We start from the raw sequence: 23011 nt of genomic DNA on the forward strand, positions 1-23011 counted from the left end.
GGAATTGTCCTATACCCCAGTCCCACAGATCCTCTTGGTGCCCGGGTCCCCGTCCAACGAAAAGATATGAGAAATACCCTTCCCATCTTTTCCTAATTTTGTCTTCCTTCATTATGGTTTGACCAGCTTCATACGCTTTATCTTTTGCACGTGCAACAGCCTTCTTAGCTTCTCTTTTGGCTTCTTTATATCTCTCTTCTGCCCTAGTTCTATCCTAAAGTGTTCCCTCCCTACAAGTAATGAGCTCCCAAAACCTCAGTTGCTTAAGCACGACTTTGGTTTGACCTCATCGCTAATCCACCATGATTCTCTACTAGATTTGTGTTCTCGCGATGTCCCTACTCCCAGACCTAAGGCTTCCTTGGATACATCTCTAATAGTGGATTCCAGACTATTCCACATCTAATCCGGGTCACCATGAGTAGCAATTTTCACTCCTGCCTCTACTCTTTCCAAAACCGAAACTTTAAAAGTTTCGGCTATCACTCCATTCAGATTCTTCCATATGATCCTAGGTTGGACGGGTCTCGCGCTCCTGGTAGCCCGCCTCTGCAGGACCAAGTCCATGACCAATAATATGTGTTGGTTGGAACATGTCCAGGTAGTCAGAACTCTACAGTCTCTACAAGCCCTAAGGTCCCCTTTGCGAAGCAGCAAATAGTCAATCTGGGTACTATGGCCCCCAATGTGAAAAGTAGCTAGTTGAGCTTCTGTCTTCCTGAAGAAAGAGTTTGCAGCAACCAAATCATGGGCAACAACGAAATCGAGAATAGAGCGTCCTTCTACATTTCGAACTCCGTACCCAAAGCCACCATGGACACCCGTATATCCTTTCGAAACAGTTCCTATATGAACACTAAAGTCTCCCCCAACAAGTAATCTATGATCCGCAGGGCAACTCCTCAAAACCTCATCTAACGAAACCCAAAAGCGTCTTTTCTCTTCTTCTCCTAACCCAACATGGGGTGCGTAAGCACTAATGACCATGTAAGTCACCTCCTGGATAACTAACCTAACCGACATAATCCTATCACTACACCTATCCACCCCCACGACATAATCCTTATACGGGGGTCCTATAATTATTCCTACCCCGTTTCTAGCTACACTAAAACCCGCAAACCATAACTTGCAATCGTCAATGACAACCGCCTCTTGACCCCTCCATCTGGTCTCTTGGACACACAATATGTCCACTTTACTCTTAAGTAAAGTATCAACCAGCTCAAGGGATTTGCTAGTCAAGGACCCTACGTTCCAACTCCCTACTCCTCTCTTAATCGGGTCCACTAACCTATTGCCCTACTAGACCCTCTAGGCCTACCCGCCACCAAGCTCGAAGGACATGACCTCAAGTGACCATCTCGACGAGAAATGTATTTCTTACACTATAAAAAAAACCAAGATAAAAAAGAGTATGTGAGTATATATATATATATATATATATATATATATATATATATATATATATATATATATATATATATATATATATATATATATATATCTATATTAAATGTGACGCCCCGTACTAAATCAACATGTACGGACCATCAACAACAGGATCATTACAAGGTCAAACACTATATGCGTTTTCAAAACAAGTTAGCATTCATGATAAAAGGTGACGTCATAACCAACGTCTAATGTTTTACAACCAAAAGTATGCTTCTATGAACGGAAGCAGGTAATAATAGTACGTGACCCTTAGGTCGTTACAAATCATTGTTCAAAAGTAGTAAAGTTTGAATGCAAGATAAAATGTTTCATGCGGTAACATCTCTAATAAGGCAGCGGGTGGCTAATCAGCAAGACTAGTACAACAGCAGAAGCAAGCAACCTTAAGCACCTGAGAAAAACATGCTTAAAAACGTCAACACAAAGGTTGGTGAGCTATAGTTTAAGTATAACAGTAATGTAACGTAGGCCACGAGATTTCAGTGCTTCAACGACGTTTCAGAACAGTATGAAAAGTATATGTTTAACCGTGGGCACTTGGTAACTAACTTAACGTTTATCACCCCCTAAAAGTACACTTGGCGAGTGCGTATGTTTACGAAGTATTAAACACCCGTTAAATGCTAGCGCTACTAGCCCGAGTGGGGATGTCAAACCCTATGGATCCATATCTAAGATTCGCGTTCACCGGTTCAAAGACCAATGACTAAACGTTACCGAGCTAAGGGGAAAGTTTATGCCGTTGTATAACCCACACATATATAAAGTTTAAGTACTCGTGCCTAGTATGTAAAACATAAAATGCGCATGTATTCTCAGTTCCCAAAATAGTTAAAGTAAAAAGGGATGCTATAACTCACAGTGGTTAAGTAGTAGTAAAGTTGACACGAAAAAGGTAAGCAAGTATGTTTGTCCGAAAAGGTCCTCAACCTAAGTCAAAAGTTACTAAGTCAGTAAATCGTCCCAATAGGTTTATAAGTATGTAAATTAGGTCTTAAGTATCATCATCATTCATCATTTAACAAAAAGTGTAAAGTAAGTTTCAAGTAAAGACTAGGGTTTGAAACAAAGGCTGACTTCGTTCAGTCGCCACGACCTCTATACAAACTGAAATGAGGTAAGACCAGTGGCCATGGCTCCGTATATGAGTCCCCTAGGTACTGACCAATTTCCAGAACCAAAATCGTCTTCGTTTGACCGTGGTGACGGTTTAAGTGCGAGTAGGTCAGAAATTTTAGCACAACGTTAATAGGGTGTAGTGACTTTCGGGAGGCCATAGATCCTAAAGCTTAACTCGGATTAAGACGAGGACTAAATGGAAAATCATATACTCGAACCGAACTAACTGAAAATCAACTTTCCAGTAGCCCAGGTAGTCTTATCAGTTCCAGAAACAGTAAGAAAGGTGTTCCGGTGGGTTCTTGGTGGTTGATGCTCATCACGGTTCTCATCCTTGATGCGTATAGCTTCAAGTGTACAACTCGTTGATGGGTTTGCATCATATTAACCAAGTTTTGACTATCATAACACAAGTGCAAATCTAAGACATGTAGCACAACTCACTTAAGAGTTGTATGAAGTTTGATGAGCCAAAGTTGCATCAAGATCTTAGATCCAACACATACATGAGTTATAAAAGTAATATTAAGCTACAAACTTGAAAGTAAACTAAATAATCAAGATCTTAAGTTGTAGAACATAGTTCTTAGTTAGATCTTGAAGATCCTAGACCCAAAAGTCTAGATCTAAAGTTCTTAAGTTAGATCCTAAGTTATAACACTTGAATCTTTACTTTAATGAAACCATAAGTTATGATACTTAGATTTTCATTTTGTGATGTATATGTAAGCTTATAAGCTCTTGTTTAAAACAAAATTAGAAGACCATAAGCTATAGAAACTTAGATCTATCAAAAGTATATGAAGTTGTAACTAGAAAGTTACACTTCCATGTTCTTGAACTTTCAAAGTTAACTTTAGTTTCAAGAAGTATGAGATCAAGTTTTAACTAGTAATACTTGACCATAATGAACAATCATGAATTTAAAGTAAGTAAAAATGAAGAAATAAACTAGATCTACAAGTATTATGTTTATATTTACTTCATACTTGAGAAGATTCAAACCAAAGTTTAGATCTTAAGAATTCAAGTCTACAAAACATAAACATAAAGAAGATCATCAAGTTTATGAACTCTAGATCTTGAAAACACTTAAGTATAGAACCACAAACTAACAAGTTTTAGGTTCTTGTTCTTGGTTCTTCATCAAACAAGAGATGGAAGTAACCAAGATCCATGAAGATTCAAACTAGGAAGTTTGATCTTGAATAACAACCAACAAACAAACAAGTAATTAAACAAGAAATCATGATGATGATGGATATACATGCTACGGTTTTTAGAATAAGAGAAGAGGAAGAAAAGTGTTGTTACTTACTAAGTTTTAGAGAGAATAAGAGAGAAAATTGAAGTGTTGTATGTATGTGTGTGCAAAGGAAATGAAATGCAAGTAGATAAGTAACAAAGTTTGAAAGAAATGGAGCTCCTCTTTCCTTGCTACAAACCGTCGGTTTTGGGAGCAAATAAGGGAAGTCAAAACTTGCTTTCATGTGTTGGAAAGGTGGTGAAAGCTTAAATGGGTAATAAGGTTAGATGTATGGATAAATGGTCATGCATGCTTGTAGTACTTTGTCTCCTAATTAAGCTAAATAATACATGTTTATCCTTAATGAATTACTAGTTATTATGTTGGGCTCACAAGTCCATTAAGAGTGGTAGGCTTACTAGTCCATGAAATAAAAGTCCAAGCATGTGTAACAATTAAGTAAATAAGCCTAAGTAACCAACAAATAACTAAAAGGCCCAAGTAATTAACTACTAACATTAGTTAATTAAAAATGATTAATAATAAATAATCATGAATGTAAATAATATTCAAAAATATTATTTGTGAAAAGTACGCGCGTCACAAAGACAATTCGGGCCATGGTAATTCAAATACGATAACAAGTAAATGTATATAAATACCTTTATTAAAGCACAAGTATTAATAATAATTATTAATAAATAAAAGTTGGAAAATCCAGGGTCGTTACATCACCCACCTGTTAAAGAAAATTTCGTCCCGAAATTTTAACCTGAGGTAGATGGAGGAGTCGGGAAAAGGTGAGCATACTTCTGCATCCTTTGATCCTCTCGTTCCCAGGTAAACTCAGGTCCTCGTTTGGCATTCCATCGTACTCGAACGATCGGAATCTTATTGCATTTCAAAGTTTTGACCTCACGGTCCATAATTTCGACATGCTCTTCCACGAAGTGGAGTTTGTCATCAATTGTAAGTTCTTCCAGTGGTATGACAAGTTCTGGTGCAGCAAGACACTTCTTCAAATTTGATACGTGGAAGGTAGGATGAACTGAGCTCAATTGAGTTGAAAGATCCAAACGGTAAGCAACGGGTCCAACACGTTCCAAGATTTCAAAAGGACCATTGTATCGTGGGTTTTACTTTCCACGTTTTCCAAAATGAATCACACCTTTCCAAGGTGCAACCTTCAACATTACACGGTCACCGACGTAGAATTCAAAGTCTTTACGTTTGAGGTCGGCATAACTCTTTTGACGATCACGGGCCGTCTTAAGTCTCGCTTGAATCTGAGCAATCTTCTCTGTTGTTTCATGGACTACCTCGGGTCCAGTGATTTGCTTTTCGCCTACTTCGGCCTAACAAATAGGAGATCGGCACTTGCGGCCATACAACGCTTCAAAAGGTGCGGCATTAATGCTCGAGTGATAACTGTTGTTGTAAGAAAATTTGGCGAGTGGCAAATGCCTTTCCCAGGCCTTTCCGAAATCGATAACACATGCACGCAACATGTCCTCCAAAGTCTAAATCGTGCGTTCACTTTGCCCGTCGGTCTGTGGGTGATATGCAGTACTCATGTCGAGATGGGTTCCCATTGCTTCTTGTAAAGAACGCCAAAATCTGGAAGCAAAACGGGGATCGCGATCTGAGATGATCGATAAAGGTACACCATGACGAGATACAACCTCTTTGATATATAGTTGAGCGAGTCTCTCCATCGTATCCGTCTCCTTCATGGCTAAGAAGTGTGCAGATTTGGTAAGGCGGTCAACGATAACCCAGATGGTATCGTATCCGCCCACCGTCTTTGGTAGCTTGGTAATGAAATCCATTGTTATCCTTTCCCACTTCCATTGTGGGATTTCCGGTTGCTGAAGTAATCCAGAGGTCCTCTAATGTTCGGCCTTAACTTTCGAACAAGTCAAACACTTCCCAACATAAGTTGCAACATCCTTCTTAAGATTCGGCCACCAATACTGTTCCTTAAGATCGTTGTACATTTTACCGGCTCCTGGATGAATCGAATATCTCGACTTGTGGGCTTCATCTAATATAAGGCTCCGTAAATCTCCATAACGAGGTACCCAAATTCTTCCGGCATAGCATCAGAGTCCAGTCTCCTTAACTTCGAATCGAGAGACGAGAATGTTCAAGCATTCATGAGATATATTCTCTTCTTTGAGAGCCTCATCTTGGACTACTCGGATCTGGCTGTTGAGATTCGAATGAATGGTGATATTCAGAGCCCGGACACGGAGATGTGCCGTCCTCTCCTTTCGGCTTAAAGCATCAGCTACAACATTGGCCTTGCTAGGGTGACAACGAAGTTCTCAATCATAGTCGTTCAGCGTCTCGATCCATCGTCGCTGTCTCTTGTTCAGTTGTTTCTGATCGAATATATGCTGGAGACTTTTGTGGTCGGTGAAGATAGTAGTCTTAGTTCCATACAAATAGTGTCTCCATAATTTGAGCGCAAAGACAACGGCTCCAAGTTCGAGATCGTGAGTAGTGCAGTTCCACTCGTGAATCTTCAATTGATGAGAAGCATAAGCGATAACCTTTGTGCGTTGCATCAGTACACAACCAAAACTACTTTTCGAAGCATCGCATTAAACGACGAAATCGTCACTGCCTTCAGGAAGTGATAAGATAGGTGCGGTGGTTAACTTCTTTTTCATGGTTTGAAATGCAGATTCCTGTTCGGGTTCCCAAATGAACTTCTTCCCTTTGTGAGTTAGCGCGGTCAAAGGGCGCGCAATCAAAGAGAAACCTTCAATAAATCTTCGGTAGTAACCGGCGAGACATAGAAATTGGCGGATGTGGGTTGGAGTAGTAGGGGTCTCCCACTTGCTGATAGCTTCAATCTTGGTGGGATCAACTTTGATACCCTGGTCGCTCACAACATGACCCAGAAATTGGACTTCCTTCAACCAAAATTCACACTTGGAGAATTTGTCATAAAGTTGCTCTTGTCTCAATAGTTCAAGCACTAATCGAAGATGTTGTTCATGTTCTTCTTCGCTCTTAGAGTAGATGAGGATATCATCTATGAAGACGATAACGAACTTGTCCAAGTATGGTTTGCAGACACGATTCATGAGGTCCATGAACACGATAGGTGCGTTGGTTAATCCGAATGGCGTCACGAGAAACTCATAATGACCATAACGAGTTCTGAACGCAGTTTTCATTACATCACTCTCCTTCACCCTCAACTGGTGATAACCGGATCGTAAATCGATCTTAGAGTAAACGCTCGATCCTTGTAGTTGGTCAAAAAGATCGTCAATTCGGGGAAGAGGATACCGATTCTTGATTGTCAATTTGTTGAGTTCGCGGTAGTCGATACACATGCGGAAGGATCCGTCCTTCTTCTTTACAAACAAAACAGGCGCGCCCCAAGGCAAAGAACTCGATTGGATAAATCCACGGTCTAACAGTTCTTGTAATTGACTCTGCAACTCTTGCATTTCAGAAGGTGCGAGTCGATAAGGTGCGCGAGCTACAGGTGCAGTTCCTGGCACTAAATCGATCTGAAACTCTACTGCTCTCGGCGGCGGTAAACCAGGCAATTCCTCTGGAAAGACGTCGGGAAATTCGTTCACAATTCGCACGTCACCCACGCTCTTCTCCTCAGTTTCTAACGTTTACACATGTGCTAAAACGGCAAGACGTCCTTTCTTCATGATATTTTGCGCTTTCATGCATCTAATGAGATTCAGTTTCGAGCTACATCTCTCTCCGTAAATAATCAGTGGCTCACCATCTCCGTGTGGTATACGAAGAGCTTTATCTCCACAGATAATGTCAGCCTTTATCTTGGTCAACCAGTCCATACTGACCATAACATCAAAGCTTCCCAACTTAATGGGTATCAAGTCAATCTCGAAATCTACACCAGCTATGTTGATAATAGCTCCTCGGCTAATTTGGTCAACTTTCTCAAGTTTTCCATTTGCTACCTCTACAAGCATACTCTCCTTTAAAGGAACTAACGACCAATTTATCTTATCGCAAAAGTGTCAACATACATAACTCCTATCGGCACCAGTATCAAATAGAACAGAAGCTAATAGATTGTTGATAGTGAATATACCTGTCACCAAGTCGGGGTTCTCACGAGCATCCCTTGCATTAACGTTGAAAGCTCTACCACGCGGTGGTCCGCCGTCCTTTCGCTTGTTGGGACACTCATTTCTGAAGTGGACCGTCTGCTCGCATTCATAACACTTTCTCGGTCCATTGGGGTTCGGCTTCCCAGTCATGGTGGTGATCTTGCAGTCTCTGCCAATATGCCCGGTCTTTTTGCACTTTTCACAAACAACATTACAGTACCCAGTATGGTGCTTGTAGCACCTCTTGCACTGTGGCAGACTGCCCTTGTAGTTGGGGTTCGAGTTGGTGTTCGGATTGAGGTTCCTCCCATCATTGTTGTGCCTCTTAGCGGGGGTTTGATCATAGGCTCTCCCCTTGTTGTTATCCCACTTACGCTTATCACTACTACCCGCTTCGGACTTAGCCTTCTCCGGTTTATCGATGATAATTTGGTTCATTAAGGTATGCGCCATGCGCATTGCTTCCGGGACATTAGGTGGCTTAGACGAGGTGACATTTCCCTTAATGGACTTAGGAAGTCCCCACAAATACCTTTCCATACGCTTAAACTCCGGGGTAACCATGGTAGGACACATTAGGGCTAATTCCATATACCTACGGTTGTAACCATCGAGATCGTTTCCCACAACCTTCAACTGCATAAACTCCATCTCCATTTTCTGGATCTCTGTCCTAGGGCAATATTCCTCAACCAGGGCCCCTTTGAATTCCTACCATGGGGTAGCAAACACCTCATCAATACCCTTTGCTTGAGCCAACGTGTTCCACCAAGTTAGTGCGCCATCAGACAGCGTACAGGAGGCATACTTGGTTTTGTTCGCCTCTGAGCAGTTACTACTCAAAATACAGATTCTAATTTCTCAAACCACCTAGTGAGACCAACCGGCCCCTCAGTTCCACTAAAGTTGTGGGGCTTGCAGCTTTGAAACTCTTTGTATGTGCACCCGTTATGAATGGGCTGGATAACCGGTGGCGGTGGAGCTTGGGGGTTCATTTCCGCTAAAGCTGCGGCGATTCGTCCATTGATCATTTCCTCGATCTGTGCTGTGGTTGGCGTTGATCTTCCGTTTGCCATTGATGTTCTAAACAAAAATTTTGACTCAAGTCAAAATTCAGTATTCAAATAGTAATAATACAGTATATGGTAACCAACATGGAATCAACACATCACATGTTTATTAAATAATGCAACTTTACTCTTAAGTAAAGTATCAACCAGCTCAAGGGATTTGCTAGTCAAGGACCCTACGTTCCAACTCCCTACTCTAATCTTAATCGGATCCACTAACCTATTGCCCTACTAGACCCTCTAGGCCTACCCGCCACCAAGCTCGAAGGACATGACCTCAAGTGACCATCTCGACGAGAAATGTATTTCTTACACTATAAAAAAACCAAGATAAAAAAGAGTATGTGAGTATATATATATATATATATATATATATATATATATATATATATATATATATATATATATATATATATATATATATATATATATTAAATGTGACGCCCCGTACTAAATCAACATGTACGGACCATCAACAACAGGATCATTACAAGGTCAAACACTATATGCGTTTTCAAAACAAGTTAGCATTCATGATAAAAGGTGACGTCATAACCAACGTCTAATGTTTTACAACCAAAAATATGCTTCTATGAACGGAAGCAAGTAATAACGTGACCCTTAGGTCGTTACAAATCATTGTTCAAAAGTAGTAAAGTTTGAATGCAAGATAAAATATTTCATGCGGTAACATCTCTAATAAGGCAGCGGGTGGCTAATCAGCAAGACTAGTACAACAGCGGAAGCAAGCAACCTTAAGCACCTGAAAAAAACATGCTTAAAAATGTCAACACAAAGGTTGGTGAGCTATAGTTTAAGTATAACATTAATGTAATGTAGGCCACGAGATTTCAGTGCTTCAACAGCGTTTCAAAACAGTATGAAAAGTATATGTTTAACCGTGGGCACTTGGTAACTAACTTAACGTTTATCACCCCCTAAAAGTACACTTGGCGAGTGCGTATGTTTACGAAGTATTAAACACCCGTTAAATGCTAGCGCTACTAGCCCGAGTGGGGATGTCAAACCCTATGGATCCATATCTAAGATTCGCGTTCACCGGTTCAAAGACCAATGACTAAACGTTACCGAGCTAAGGGAAAAGTTTATGCCATTGTATAACCCACACATATATAAAGTTTAAGTACTCGTGCCTAGTATGTAAAACGTAAAATGCGCATGTATTCTCAGTTCCCAAAATAGTTAAAGTAAAAAGGGATGCTATAACTCACAGTGGTTAAGTAGTAGTAAAGTTGACACGGGAAAGGTAAGCAAGTATGTTTGTCCGAAAAGGTCCTCAACCTAAGTCAAAAGTTACCAAGTCAGTAAATCGTCCCAATAGGTTTATAAGTATGTAAATTAGGTCTTAAGTATCATCATCATTCATCATTTAACAAAAAGTGTAAAGTAAGTTTCAAGTAAAGACTAGGGTTTGAAACAAAGGCTGACTTCGTTCAGTCGCCACGACCTCTATACAAACTGAAATGAGGTAAGACCAGTGGCCATGGCTCCGTATATGAGTCCCCTAGGTACTGACCAATTTTCCAGAACCAAACTCGTCTTCGTTTGACCGTGGTGACGGTTTAAGTGCGAGTAGGTCAGAAATTTTAGCACAACGTTAATAGGGTGTAGTGACTTTCGGGAGGCCATAGATCCTAAACCGTAACTCGAATTAAGACGAGGTCTAAACGGAAAATCATCTACTCGAACCGAACTAACTGAAAATTAACTTTCCAATAGCCCAGGTATTCTGATCAGTTCCAGAAACAGTAAGAAAGGTGTTCCGGTGGGTTCTTGGTGCTCGATGCTCATCACGGTTCTCATCCTTGATGCGTATAGCTTCAAGTGTACAACTCGTTGATGGGTTTGCATCATCTTAACCAAGTTTTGACCATCATAACACAAGTGCAAGTCTAAGACATGTAGCACAACTCACTTAAGAGTTGTATGAAGTTTGATGAGCCAAAGATGCATCAAGATCTTAGATCCAACACATACATGAGTTATAAAAGTAATATTAAGCTACAAACTTGAAAGTAAACTAAATAATCAAGATCTTAAGTTGTAGAACATAGTTCTTAGTTAGATCTTGAAGATCCTAGACCCAAAAGTCTAGATCTAAAGTTCTTAAGTTAGATCCTAAGTTATAACACTTGAATCTTTACTTTAATGAAACCATAAGTTATGATACTTAGATTTTCATTTTGTGATGTATATGTAAGCTTATAAGCTCTTGTTTAAAACAAAATTAGAAGACCATAAGCTATAGAAACTTAGATCTATCAAAAGTATATGAAGTTGTAACTAGAAAGTTACACTTCCATGTTCTTGAACTTTCAAAGTTAACTTTAGTTTCAAGAAGTATGAGATCAAGTATTATGTTTAAAGTAAGTAAAAATGAAGAAATAAACTAGATCTACAAGTATTATGTTTATATTTGCTTCATACTTGAGAAGATTCAAACTAAAGTTTAGATCTTAAGAATTCAAGTCTACAAAACATAAACATAAAGAAGATCATCAAGTTATGAACTCTAGATCTTGAAAACACTTAAGTATAGAACCACAAACTAACAAGTTTTAGGTTCTTGTTCTTGGTTCTTCATCAAACAAGAGATGGAAGTAACCAAGATCCATGAAGATTCAAACTAGGAAGTTTGATCTTGAATAACAACCAACAAACAAACAAGTAATTAAACAAGAAATCATGATGATGATGGATATACATGCTACGGTTTTTAGAACAAGAGAAGAGGAAGAAAAGTGTTGTTACCTACTAAGTTTTAGAGAGAATAAGAGAGAAAATTGAAGTGTTATATGTATGTATGTGTAAAGGAAATGAAATGCAAGTAGATAAGTAACAAAGTTTGAAAGAAATGGAGCTCCTCTTTCCTTGCTACAAACCGTCGGTTTTGGGAGCAAATAAGGGAAGTCAAAACTTGCTTTCATGTGTTGGAAAGGTGGTGAAAGCTTGAATGGGTAATAAGGTTAAATGTATGGATAAACGGTCATGCATGCTTGTAGTACTTTGTCTCCTAATTAAGCTAAATAATACATGTTTATCCTTAATGAATTACTAGTTATTATGTTGGGCTCACAAGTCCATTAAGAGTGGTGGGCTTACTAGTCCATGAAATAAAAGTCCAAGTATGTGTAACAATTAAGTAAATAAGCCCAAGTAACCAACAAATAACTAAAAGGTCCAAGTAATTAACTACTAACATTAGTTAATTAAAAATGATTAATAATAAATAATCATGAATGTAAATAATATTCAAAAATATTATTTGTGAAAAGTACGCGCGTCATAAAGACAAGTCGGGCCATGGTAATTCAAATACGATAACAAGTAAATGTATATAAATACCTTTATTAAAGCACAAGTATTAATAATAATTATTAATAAATAAAAGTTGAAAAATCCAGGGTCGTTACATTAAAAGTCCCTTTATATATATAAAAAATAAATATTAATATTAATACTTTTTTTTGGAATCAAAATTTCATTAAAAAGGGACCCCCCCCCCCCCCAGTAAGGCAATAGAGAGAATCCAACAACAATTACAAAGGCATCAATTGCCAAGAATCCCAACGCAAATTACATTTACTCCTACTTTTTAACTAATAAAAAGAAATTTTTTTAATAGAATCAAAAAGGACTTCTTTCCTCATTCTCTGCGTACCAAAAAGCATGTTGTTTCGAAATCTTCAAATGTGCCATACAAGTGAGACAATAATAGTGTGCATCCGTATTTTTGAATCGGCCAAAATATGAAGTGAGTCGAACCATTCTAACCATTCTTGCCACGAGTTACATAAGGGAATGTCGATACCCATCCAAATCTTTACTTTCCTCCATAAATCGAATGCAAGAGGACATTCAAATAAAAAATGGTCAAGAGATTCTATGCTACAATTACAAATAGCACATCCGATATCTTCAATCTCCATCCCTCTAACGGAAAAATTCAATCTTGTCGGCAACCGGTTCCAAGTGACTCTCCATAAGAATATATTTATTTTTCTAGGAAGCTCTTTCAACCAACGAGTATGATTTTCGACCATTGATAGTGTGCACTCGTCCAGCTGCACCCGAGTACCAGCGACTTGAAACTTACCATCTTCGGACATCGACCAAATCCAAGTATCTTTGTTCTCGCTCATAATTTATATATATACTAATAGACAAAACACTATTTCACTATTCACCAATAGTAACTAGGGGTATATTCGTCATTTCACCCTTTTTTTGTGTGGTCCCCAACGATTCTAATGACCCGTCCTAATCCATCTGGACGAATACATTACATTTGGTTACATCGCGAGGTACTTGACCTCTATATGATACATTTTACAAACATTGCATTCGTTTTTGAAAAGACAATCTTTCATTACATCGAAAGTTGACGGCATGCATACCATTTAATAATATATCCAACTATAATTGACCTAGTAATAATCTTGATGAACTCAACGACTCGAATGCAACGTCTTTTGAAATATGTCATGAATGACTCCAAGTAATATCTCTAATATGAGCAAATGCACATCGGAAGATTTCTTTCATACCTGAGAATAAACATGCTTTATAGTGTCAACCAAAAGGTTGGTGAGTTCATTAGTTTATCATAAATAATCATTTCAGATAGTATAATAGACCACAAGATTTCATTTTCATAGACATCATTCTCGTATCAGGCATTTCGCAAACTGCATAGAGATAAAAATCATTCATATGGATTGAACACCTGGTAACCGACGTTAACTTAATGCATAGAATATCCCCAAAACAGAACCTCTCGTCTGTATAATAATCTCGAAGTACTAAAGCATTCGTACCCCGAATGGAACTTGTCAAGGTCCATAGATCTATCTTTAGGATTCGCGTCAATCAGGGGCCATTTCCTTAAATTCTTAGGTTACCAGACTTGAAGGGCGATATTCGGTTTAATAATCCAACCATAGAATGTAATTTTAAGTACTTGTGTCTATTTCGTAAAATATTTATAAAAGCAGCGCATGTATTCTCAGTCCCAAAAATATATATATTGCAAAAGCATTTAAAAAGGGAGAAAATGAAACTCGCTCTACTGTATTTTGTAGTAAAAATACATATGACGACATTGAACAATGCAGGGTTGGCCTCGGATTCACGAACCTATATTCAGTTATGTATATTAACACATGTAATGGTAATCGAATAAATTTATATATGTATTTATTTAGTGATATTATTTTAGAACTCATATGTTCCATTAAAATATTAATATAGTTATATCATATGTATTAGGCTTATTTTTGTATAATTTTGTCTGTTTTTAAATAATAGTTATAATAATACTAAAATATTTATGATAATAATAATAATTTTAAAAATAATAATATGAATATCCTTAATACTAATAGTAATAGTAATAATACTGATAATAATAATAATAATTTCAAAAAATGATAATTTTTAATAAAAATACTTTTGTTAATAATAAAAATTTTGAAAATGATAATTTAATGGTAATACTTAGTAATAATATCAATAATAATATTAATAGAAATGATAATCCTAATACTCATTTTAATAATAATAATAATAAGTATAGTATTTATATTAATAATAATAATAACAACAATAATAATAATAATAATAATAATAATAATAATAATAATAATAATAATAATAATAATAATAATAATAATAATAATAATAATAATAATAATAATAATAATAATAAGTAAAACTACCTCAAGAAAAAATTCCAAAAATAATGCTTATGCTCGGGCTCGAACCCGAGACCTCTCGCTAAACCAACACACCCCTTAACCACTCGTCCCTCTCAATTTTTCTGTATTAATACCGAGTCCTAATATTATAATCCGTATCATCATCATATCTATACCATAGTTCAACTTACTTCAGCCCATCAGCAACTTCATAAGCCCAACTAGGAATTCGGCCCAACACAGAAACTGGCGGCCCAACACATCTGTTATTAATTTTAAAATTTTTTTGCCATGGTCGGGGATTGAACCCACGACCTCTCGTTCAATAACCCCTCGTCTAACCATCTCTCCATCTGTTTCAATCTGATTACTCTAATACTTTAAAAATGTTTTAACCCAACTATGCTTGTTGTCTTTTCTTTAATCTTACAGAACCAAATAACATCATCATTTATCATCCCACCTCATATTATTATTATAACCCTAGTGTAATCATCATCATCTCGTGACATCGCATCATCATCGTAATTAAGTATATGTGTTCGTTTGTTATCGTTGACAGGAACATCAACAACAACAAAAAAAATAACGATGTGTTTGTGATTTGTGGCCCAAGCTTCCTCATGAGCCTAATGCCAATTAAGGTCTCGGCCCAACACGATAACAAGAAAATCCATAACGAATCATAAACAACTTATGGGATTCGGTATCTGTTTCTTTATCGGTCTCCATATGATATTCAACCAAAAAGAATCCAACCACTTTACAGCTCATTACCAAACCATAGAACATTGTCGGTCATGAACGTTTATTAATTCCCACTTGTATATCTTTTGATAAAGTGATATTCCCTTTATCTATATCGATAATTATTAAACTGGAAACATAAACTATATTGTCTTCTTTAATAATATCATCATTATTCTTACACCTTCTTCGTTGAATGGTAGCAGCAGTAATAACAACAAGGCGGTCTGTGATGGTGATTTAGGTGTCCGGCCAAAAACAGAAAGACAGAAGTCGTAGCTGCAGTAGCAGTGAAGAGGGAAAAGAAATAGAGGTGACGGGTGGAGGTGTTTGGTGTTCATGATGGTGGTGTTTTCGAATGAAAGTAGAGAGAGAATAGATCAAAGAAGAGAGAGAGGTAATCGCAGGTGGTGATGGGTATTCGATTGCAAGATCATAAACCGAAGCATATGATAATGGTAGTTCTCGATTGATTGTAACAGCGAGCAACAAAATAGAAATAAAAATAAATGGGTTTTCGTGGTGTTGGATGGTAATGAGATGATATCGAACAAAACAGGAATATGGTGGTTGTTTAATGGTGATGGAGTGAGTTGTGGTGGCGAGTTGGTATATGGTTCTTGGTCTCGTTTCAACCTCAACAAATGGATTTTCTTATGGGTTGAGGTGGTTCAAAAGTGGCGAGTGATGGTAGTTCTTCAAACGAGCAAAGAAAAAAATAAATGGTGTTGTGGTGGTTGTACATGGGGAAGTGGTTGATGGAGGCTTGAGGTGGTTTCCGATGACCATCAAGGTGATGGAGGTTAGATAGCATCGGGTTGCAGAGGTAACTGGAGGATATGTAGTATATATGTAATTGTATCCATATATGTATATGTAGGTGTAAGTGTAAAAGATATATATATATATATATATATATATATATATATATATATATATATATATATATATATATATATATATATATATAATACTTAATATATCATATCATAATAATTCATGCCATATGATTGATACAGAAAGAAAAGGGCAAAGGCAACAGTATCTCAATCAATATCTCAAGTTCACGGACTCAGTCAATTCAATAAGTGGAGCACAGTCTTTCAAATTGTGTTTCAATTAGTTCACGGATGAAATACATTTAGACAAGTGGATGTTTGACTTGATGTTTAATAATTGTATCAATCATACAATGCATATATCTATCTATATCTACATAATATTGATAACAATTTATACATATCGAATTTCATATATATATATATATATATATATATATATATATATATATATATATATATATATATATATATATATATATATATATATATATATATATACACACACACAATATATTAAACTAATCTATTAATAATACAGATATCAAAATTGATAATGAAAGTAATATAATAACATTAATATAACAATTATATTCAACTTGTAATTAAATTTAATATAATAATATTACATATGTCCTCTTTAAGATATACATACACATATATACATAACAACATATTTTGAGCATTTAGTTTATATCTTACAACAATATAATAATAATTTTCCATAGAATTTATATTTGAATTGTCATAATTTATATACTTTATATTTATTACTATATACATACAATATCAGCTATGTATAAAAAGTCCTATATACATATTTAGAATAAGTTTAATTATTTTATATCTTATTTTACATATTTAACTTTAATGTTTATATTATATTTTATTCTTTCCAATTATTATTATATATATACATACATTTATATTTACATATCTATTTACACACAATCGTTCGTGAATCGTCGGGATTCGTCAAAGGTTTAAATTATTACATAAACAAAGTTCAAAAGTTTTTAAGACTCAACATTACAGACTTTGCTTATCGTATCGAAATCAAATAAGATTCAGGTTTAAATTTGGTCGGAAATTCCCGGGTCATCACAACGATAAAATAAGCAACTTTCGTAAAAAAACCAACCCTTCAGTGTTACCAAAAGATGTCGAAAAAAATTTCTTTTTACAAAAAAAATCAACTAACTTTTTTCCCCCTCTCTTTTCTTCCTCAACGATAAAACAGGCAACTTTCATAAAATGAACAACCCTTCAATGCTACCAAAAGATGTCGAAAAACATTCTTTTTTACAAAATAGATCAACTAACTATATATAAAAAAAAAACGCTAAAAGAAGCAACTTTCACAAATGAAAAACCCTTCAATGTTAGATGTCGAAAAAAATATTCTTTTTTTACAAAATTGATCAATACTTTTTTTTAACTCGCATTCAAAACGGAACACTATTTCACTATTCACCAATAGTAACTAGGGGTATTTTCGTCATTTCACCTTTTTTTGTGGTCCCCAACGATAAAATAAGCAACTTTCGTAAAAGAACCAACCCTTCAGTGTTACTAAAAGATGTCGAAAAAAATTCCTTTTTACAAAAAAAATCAACTAACTTTTTTTTTTCCTCTCTTTTCTTCCTCAACGATAAAACAGGAAACTTTCATAAAATGAACAACCCTTCAATGTTACCAAAAGATGTCGAAAAACATTTTTTTTTTTACAAAATAGATCAACTAACTATAAAAAAAACGCTAAAAGAAGCAACTTTCACAAAAGGAATCACCCTTCAATGTTAAATGTCCAAAAAAAAATTCTTTTTTTTTACAAAATTGATCAATACCTTTTTTTTTTAACTCGCATTCAAAACAGAACCCCCGACGCGAAGCGAGAGCTCCACAACTAATTAATATTATAAGTATTAAATTCCAAAAGCTAATAATTAATAAAAATATCTTAATATTATACTAAAATTAAATATAAATATCCTGAAGTTAGTTAACAGTAGGATAGATGATGTAGGAAGATATTATACTAATACTAATACCAAATATAAGAAATCTAAAGCTAATTAGCTAACATAAAAATTATACGGAGTAAAATATAGGAAACACGAGCAACAGAAAACAGTAGGTAAAGCAAAAGGAAAGGAAGAAGTAACTGGCCGGAAAAGTTAAATTCCGGTAGTAGCTGGCGGTGATCGACAGGACCAAGTGTAGCCGGTGGAACAAAGTTTATTCTCCGGTGGAAAAGTTAAAAACGTCCCTAGGCCAGATATGTCGACGGTGGTACGTCACTCGTCTGTAATTGACCGGAAAAACTAGTTTATTCGCCGGATAAACACCCTCCTCCGGCGGTATCTACAGGTGGCGCGTGTGCGCTCCGACACGGGCAAGACTAGTCCGTTTTGGTTCGTTAGGTTATTTCGAGTAAGATGGGAGTGGCGGTGTCTTTTAATTCTCTAGTATGAGCTAGTTATTTACATGCAAAAATCAAAGGAGCTTTAATGGAAGTTAAGACAACTGTAGCTTTTTGGCAATGTTAAAGTGCTAAATTTGATTGAGTAAAATGGTATTAAATGATGTGTTAATATAAAAATTAAAGAATTATTAATATAGACATTTACGTGTAAATTTATGATTGGATATAAAAAAAATCTAACGCCTAATTAATTCTGTCACGCCCCTTTTTCATAACGGTAACACCCCGTTAAAGGCGTAAGGGTGTTAGTTTTCGTCCATCTCAACAAATTGGGCGTGAGTTTCCTTTGGTGACGCCTGGTTATTGACGGTTTTACGATGACACACCAAACCTTGTCACAAGCTTCGTGATGGATAGTATGGAAGTCTCGCAAGCTCGTTGTTACAACCTATGAGATAGCTGACATCATTCAAATAGAAAAAGATGTCAAATTCACCGCGTAATACCAGTTATTTACGAGTGGGTGATTTGGGTTGTGTTTTATCTTAAACGGGTCAACCGAGGATAAAAAATACTTTAAAGCTAGCTAAAAGGGAAACGAGTTAAAAGGTTAGTTTGTAATCTAAGTCTATTTTTAATGCATGCAACCTTTGAATTCTTTGAATTTGTGATCATACTTAATTTTTACAAGAAAACTCAAAACGAAAAAAGATGACCCAAAATCTAAACTGAATAACGTTTCGCTTGATTCTTCAGGGAACAAATTCTCTTCCTTTTAAAACATGCTGTTAAAATGTATAATCTTCATTGTGTTAGATATAGTTTTATTGGTTTACACACTTGGTATAGATCATGATCATGGTAGAAGGGCCCTGACAAGTGAGCAAAAAATTATTGTTGGCAACCAAATATAATTGGTTTTTATAATTTACATATTTGATATTTGAGGTAAATCACGATTATCAAATCTGTTATAAGACTATTTTAACAAACTTATGACGTATGTAGTAATATTTGGCAATGTCAACCATAACCATGAGCGTTTTAAATTTTCATTTAAAATTCAAATTAATTTAATTATTTATTTTAGGTGTTATTTTTATATCATATTAAGTTACATAATTATATAGTATCATTCAATTTCAAGTTTGCCTGTACTTTTATTGATATATACGTTTTTTTAAGAAAAATATATTCAATCTAATACGCTTCATACGGCTCCTCAAGGGACCCAGCCCAAATATGTGGAGTTAAGCTTAGTTCGCAAAAGTGCGAGTTATAAACTAATAAATAAAAAAAATATAAATATAATAATTAATAACTAGCATACAAAATACTCGATATAAACATTACCCATCAAAATCTTGTTTATTAAATTAGGAATTTTCTAAGCTACCTTTCTAGACCTTCTGTAGAGCTCCCAAACGGTTGGGTCCTAGGGCCGCCTGTAAGATTGCATAGCCCAAACACAATGTCCTGCAATATAAGCCCAAGAGTTCATCATTTTTTAAAACCAATTGGTATTAGAGGGACTTCCCCTTAGACTTATATACATACATTTGTTTTTGTCTCCCTCCTATGTGGGATAGGTTTGCACCCCAACAATCCTCCCCTCAAACCGAAGACCACATCACCGAGCCTCCCCTTCAACGATACTCCCGTCATCTTATATCATCGGTCTCTTTTCTTTCACTTTTCTTTCACTACCGGGACACGCCTCTTATACCGCCGATCTCTTTCTTTCACTTTTCTTTCACCATCGGGACACGCCGCACTTCCACGCCTTGGGAAGGAAGACTTTCGATATAAGGCACCATGGCTCCATTATCGTTGGCAAACTGAGAGGTGTGCCATGTCGCACCGTGCGCTTAGGGGTGCGCCACCACTGTGTTGTTCACCACATCGGGCTATAACCTGGCTCTGATACCATTTGTAAGATCGCATAGCCCAAACACAATGTCCTGCAATATAAGCCCAAAAGTCCATTCTTTTCTAAAACCAATTGGTATTAGAGGGACTTCCCCTTAGACTTATATACATACATTTGTTTTTGTCTCCCTCCTATGTGGGATAGGTTTGCACCCCAACACCGCCCACCCATCCGCCCACCTGGGCGCCGATGGTAGCGGACCCCCCAAGCTATCGTCCCTTGCTCCGCGCTTTTTTGACATATTTCTGGACGGAGAATAAAGCTTTTTTTTTTTTTTTTTGAGCTTGAATGCCATGAAAATGAAAAATGGTGATGTTTGTGTATCGTATTTTGTATCTGTATATGTATATGAGATGAGGAAGGTGGAGTAGTAGATATTTTTAATTGTTTATCATTATTATTAGTGTGGGTCCCACAAACTTGTGGCCAAAAATATTCTCTTATATTTTGTTTTATTTTATTTTTTGTGATATTTGACTAATTTTTAAGTTTTAAATTATATGTAGTTTAATAATTAATAATTCTTTTAATATTATTAATAATAAAGTATTTTTAATTTAATAAGTTTTATGTTTAATTTTAATTATTTAATTGTTTAGAAAAAAAACTAAGTAATTAAAAAAATGGAAGACAGGTGTAACTGTTGGGAGTGTTTAATCGTGGGATTAATCCTGTGAAGGAAGTGCTGATGTGGCGTTGATGTGGCGTCTAGTTCTGAAGTACTAAGGTAAAACCATTGGGAGCTCTCTAAGACCACTCCCTATGGAATCGTTACCCATCGCCATACGCTGACCTGGAGTTCATTACCCGCATGGTGCTATAGGCACCAGTTCGTTACCATGATTCGTTACCCATCTTCACCATCGATTTGGCGAATGGGTTATGGAAATATTGGTCCCCCCATGTTTGTAGAATTGTTACTCCGTATTACTTTTACTCTTTTATTTCTTATTTTTTTTTTTTTTTTTGGGTTTCTTAAATTTTAATGTAGTGATGTTGCAGATGCAAGGAAGAAGATATCAGTTGTTTAAGGAAGCAGATGGCATCTTGATGGCTCTAAAAAATATATCAGTTTTTTAAAGGAGAAGGATTTGAAGGTTGTAATCATGGTATATTTATGGATGGTTGGGTTTTTTTGAAGGAATTAAAATGATGAAGATTTATCGATTAGGAAGATGATAGTGATGAGAGAAGAGGGGATCATCTCATGTATCAATGAGATGAGTACATTTGTTGTTACCTATTGCCCTGTTGGAATAGATGGAGAGGATAAGATCAAAAGAGCAATGGTGCTTTATATGTAATTTTTTGGTCCTTTACATGTACAAATTCTCTTTTTTTTATCCTTGAATTAAGCAGGCACGGAGTACTTGAGATTTGGAATTTTGGATTAGATCTTTAATTTTTTTGTATTATGTAAAAAAAATGTAACCATATTAATTGTATTTAATAAAAAAATTTTGTATAAAAATTTCAATAATAACAAAATTCAATCTCACAAAAGTAGGCCATGAAATTTGTTTAAAAATATACATAAGTATTATTTTTTTGTGTAAGTTAAAACAAATATAAATTTTTTTTTTTTTTTTTTTTGGAACAGCATTAAAGAAATTTGTTTAAAAAATTTTATTAATGATGTGGCAGTTAAGAGAAAGATGTTTTAGTTATTATAGGCAGTGTTTTTTTATAGGATTTTATGAGTTAGTTATAGGATTTTGGTGCTGATATGACGCTGATTTGACAGTTTAAGAGGATAAATAATTTAGTCACGATAGGGGTGGCCTAACCATCAACTCCATTGGGAGTATAATTTATTAAGCACAGCCAGAAAAGCGCATTAAATTATTTACACTTTTTCTGTTTGTTTTGCATCCATATCTGACGTGGAGTATAAAAAAAAAAAAAGACGGGTCTACCCGGAAGCCCAAAAACAGATAACGAAACCCCAACTTATTTCTTTTCCCCTCTCACACGTAATTAGGAGGCTATATATATGCCGCTGAATGTTGAATGTATATTATTATTACAAATCAATTATTAAATCCATCGTTTTTATCAGTTATTAACTTATTACTTTAGGTTTCTATTCAATATTATAGTTATAGTTATGTCACGGAGTGACGCCGATGCTGTGGTGATCACGGAACCAGAGTTACAAAGGTGATTAATTTCTACACATCTTTGCTAATTTAAGTTATATCTTATCTTATTTATATGTCTTTAGTTAAAATATACTCGTATATATGATGTCTCTCGTTTAGATACCCTCCATATAGAGATGTTGTGCTGCATTATATGTAGACTAATGATAAATCTATATGACATGTCTTTGGTTTATGCTCATAGAA

General features: G+C 35.8%; 1 protein-coding gene across 1 annotated transcript; it reads right to left on the reverse strand.

Annotated features, from left to right (window-relative positions):
• Window positions 1-402: 402 nt before the first annotated feature.
• Window positions 403-20663, reverse strand: LOC139863575 (uncharacterized). The gene is made up of 4 exons (XM_071852195.1): window positions 20632-20663; window positions 20140-20209; window positions 1295-1388; window positions 403-1175 (listed from the first exon to the last, which is right to left on the reverse strand). Exons 1-4 carry the CDS (start codon window positions 20661-20663, stop codon window positions 403-405), a joined length of 969 nt encoding a protein of 322 aa, XP_071708296.1.
• Window positions 20664-23011: the final 2348 nt, after the last annotated feature.

Source organism: Rutidosis leptorrhynchoides, chromosome 8 (assembly GCF_046630445.1).
Source record: "Rutidosis leptorrhynchoides isolate AG116_Rl617_1_P2 chromosome 8, CSIRO_AGI_Rlap_v1, whole genome shotgun sequence".
Lineage (NCBI taxonomy): Eukaryota > Viridiplantae > Streptophyta > Magnoliopsida > Asterales > Asteraceae > Rutidosis > Rutidosis leptorrhynchoides.

Bases quoted from the DNA above. Each gene is read 5' to 3' on its own strand.
- LOC139863575 (XM_071852195.1), bottom strand. From the start codon at position 20,663: ATGGTATCAGAGCCAGGTTATAGCCCGATGTG. The intron at 20,210-20,631 runs GTGAACAACACA...CTTATATTGCAG, and splicing joins CCAGGTTATAGCCCGATGTG to GACATTGTGTTTGGGCTATG. The intron at 1,389-20,139 runs GTCTAGAAAGGT...TTTTTTTTATAG, and splicing joins GTTTGGGAGCTCTACAGAAG to TGTAAGAAATACATTTCTCG.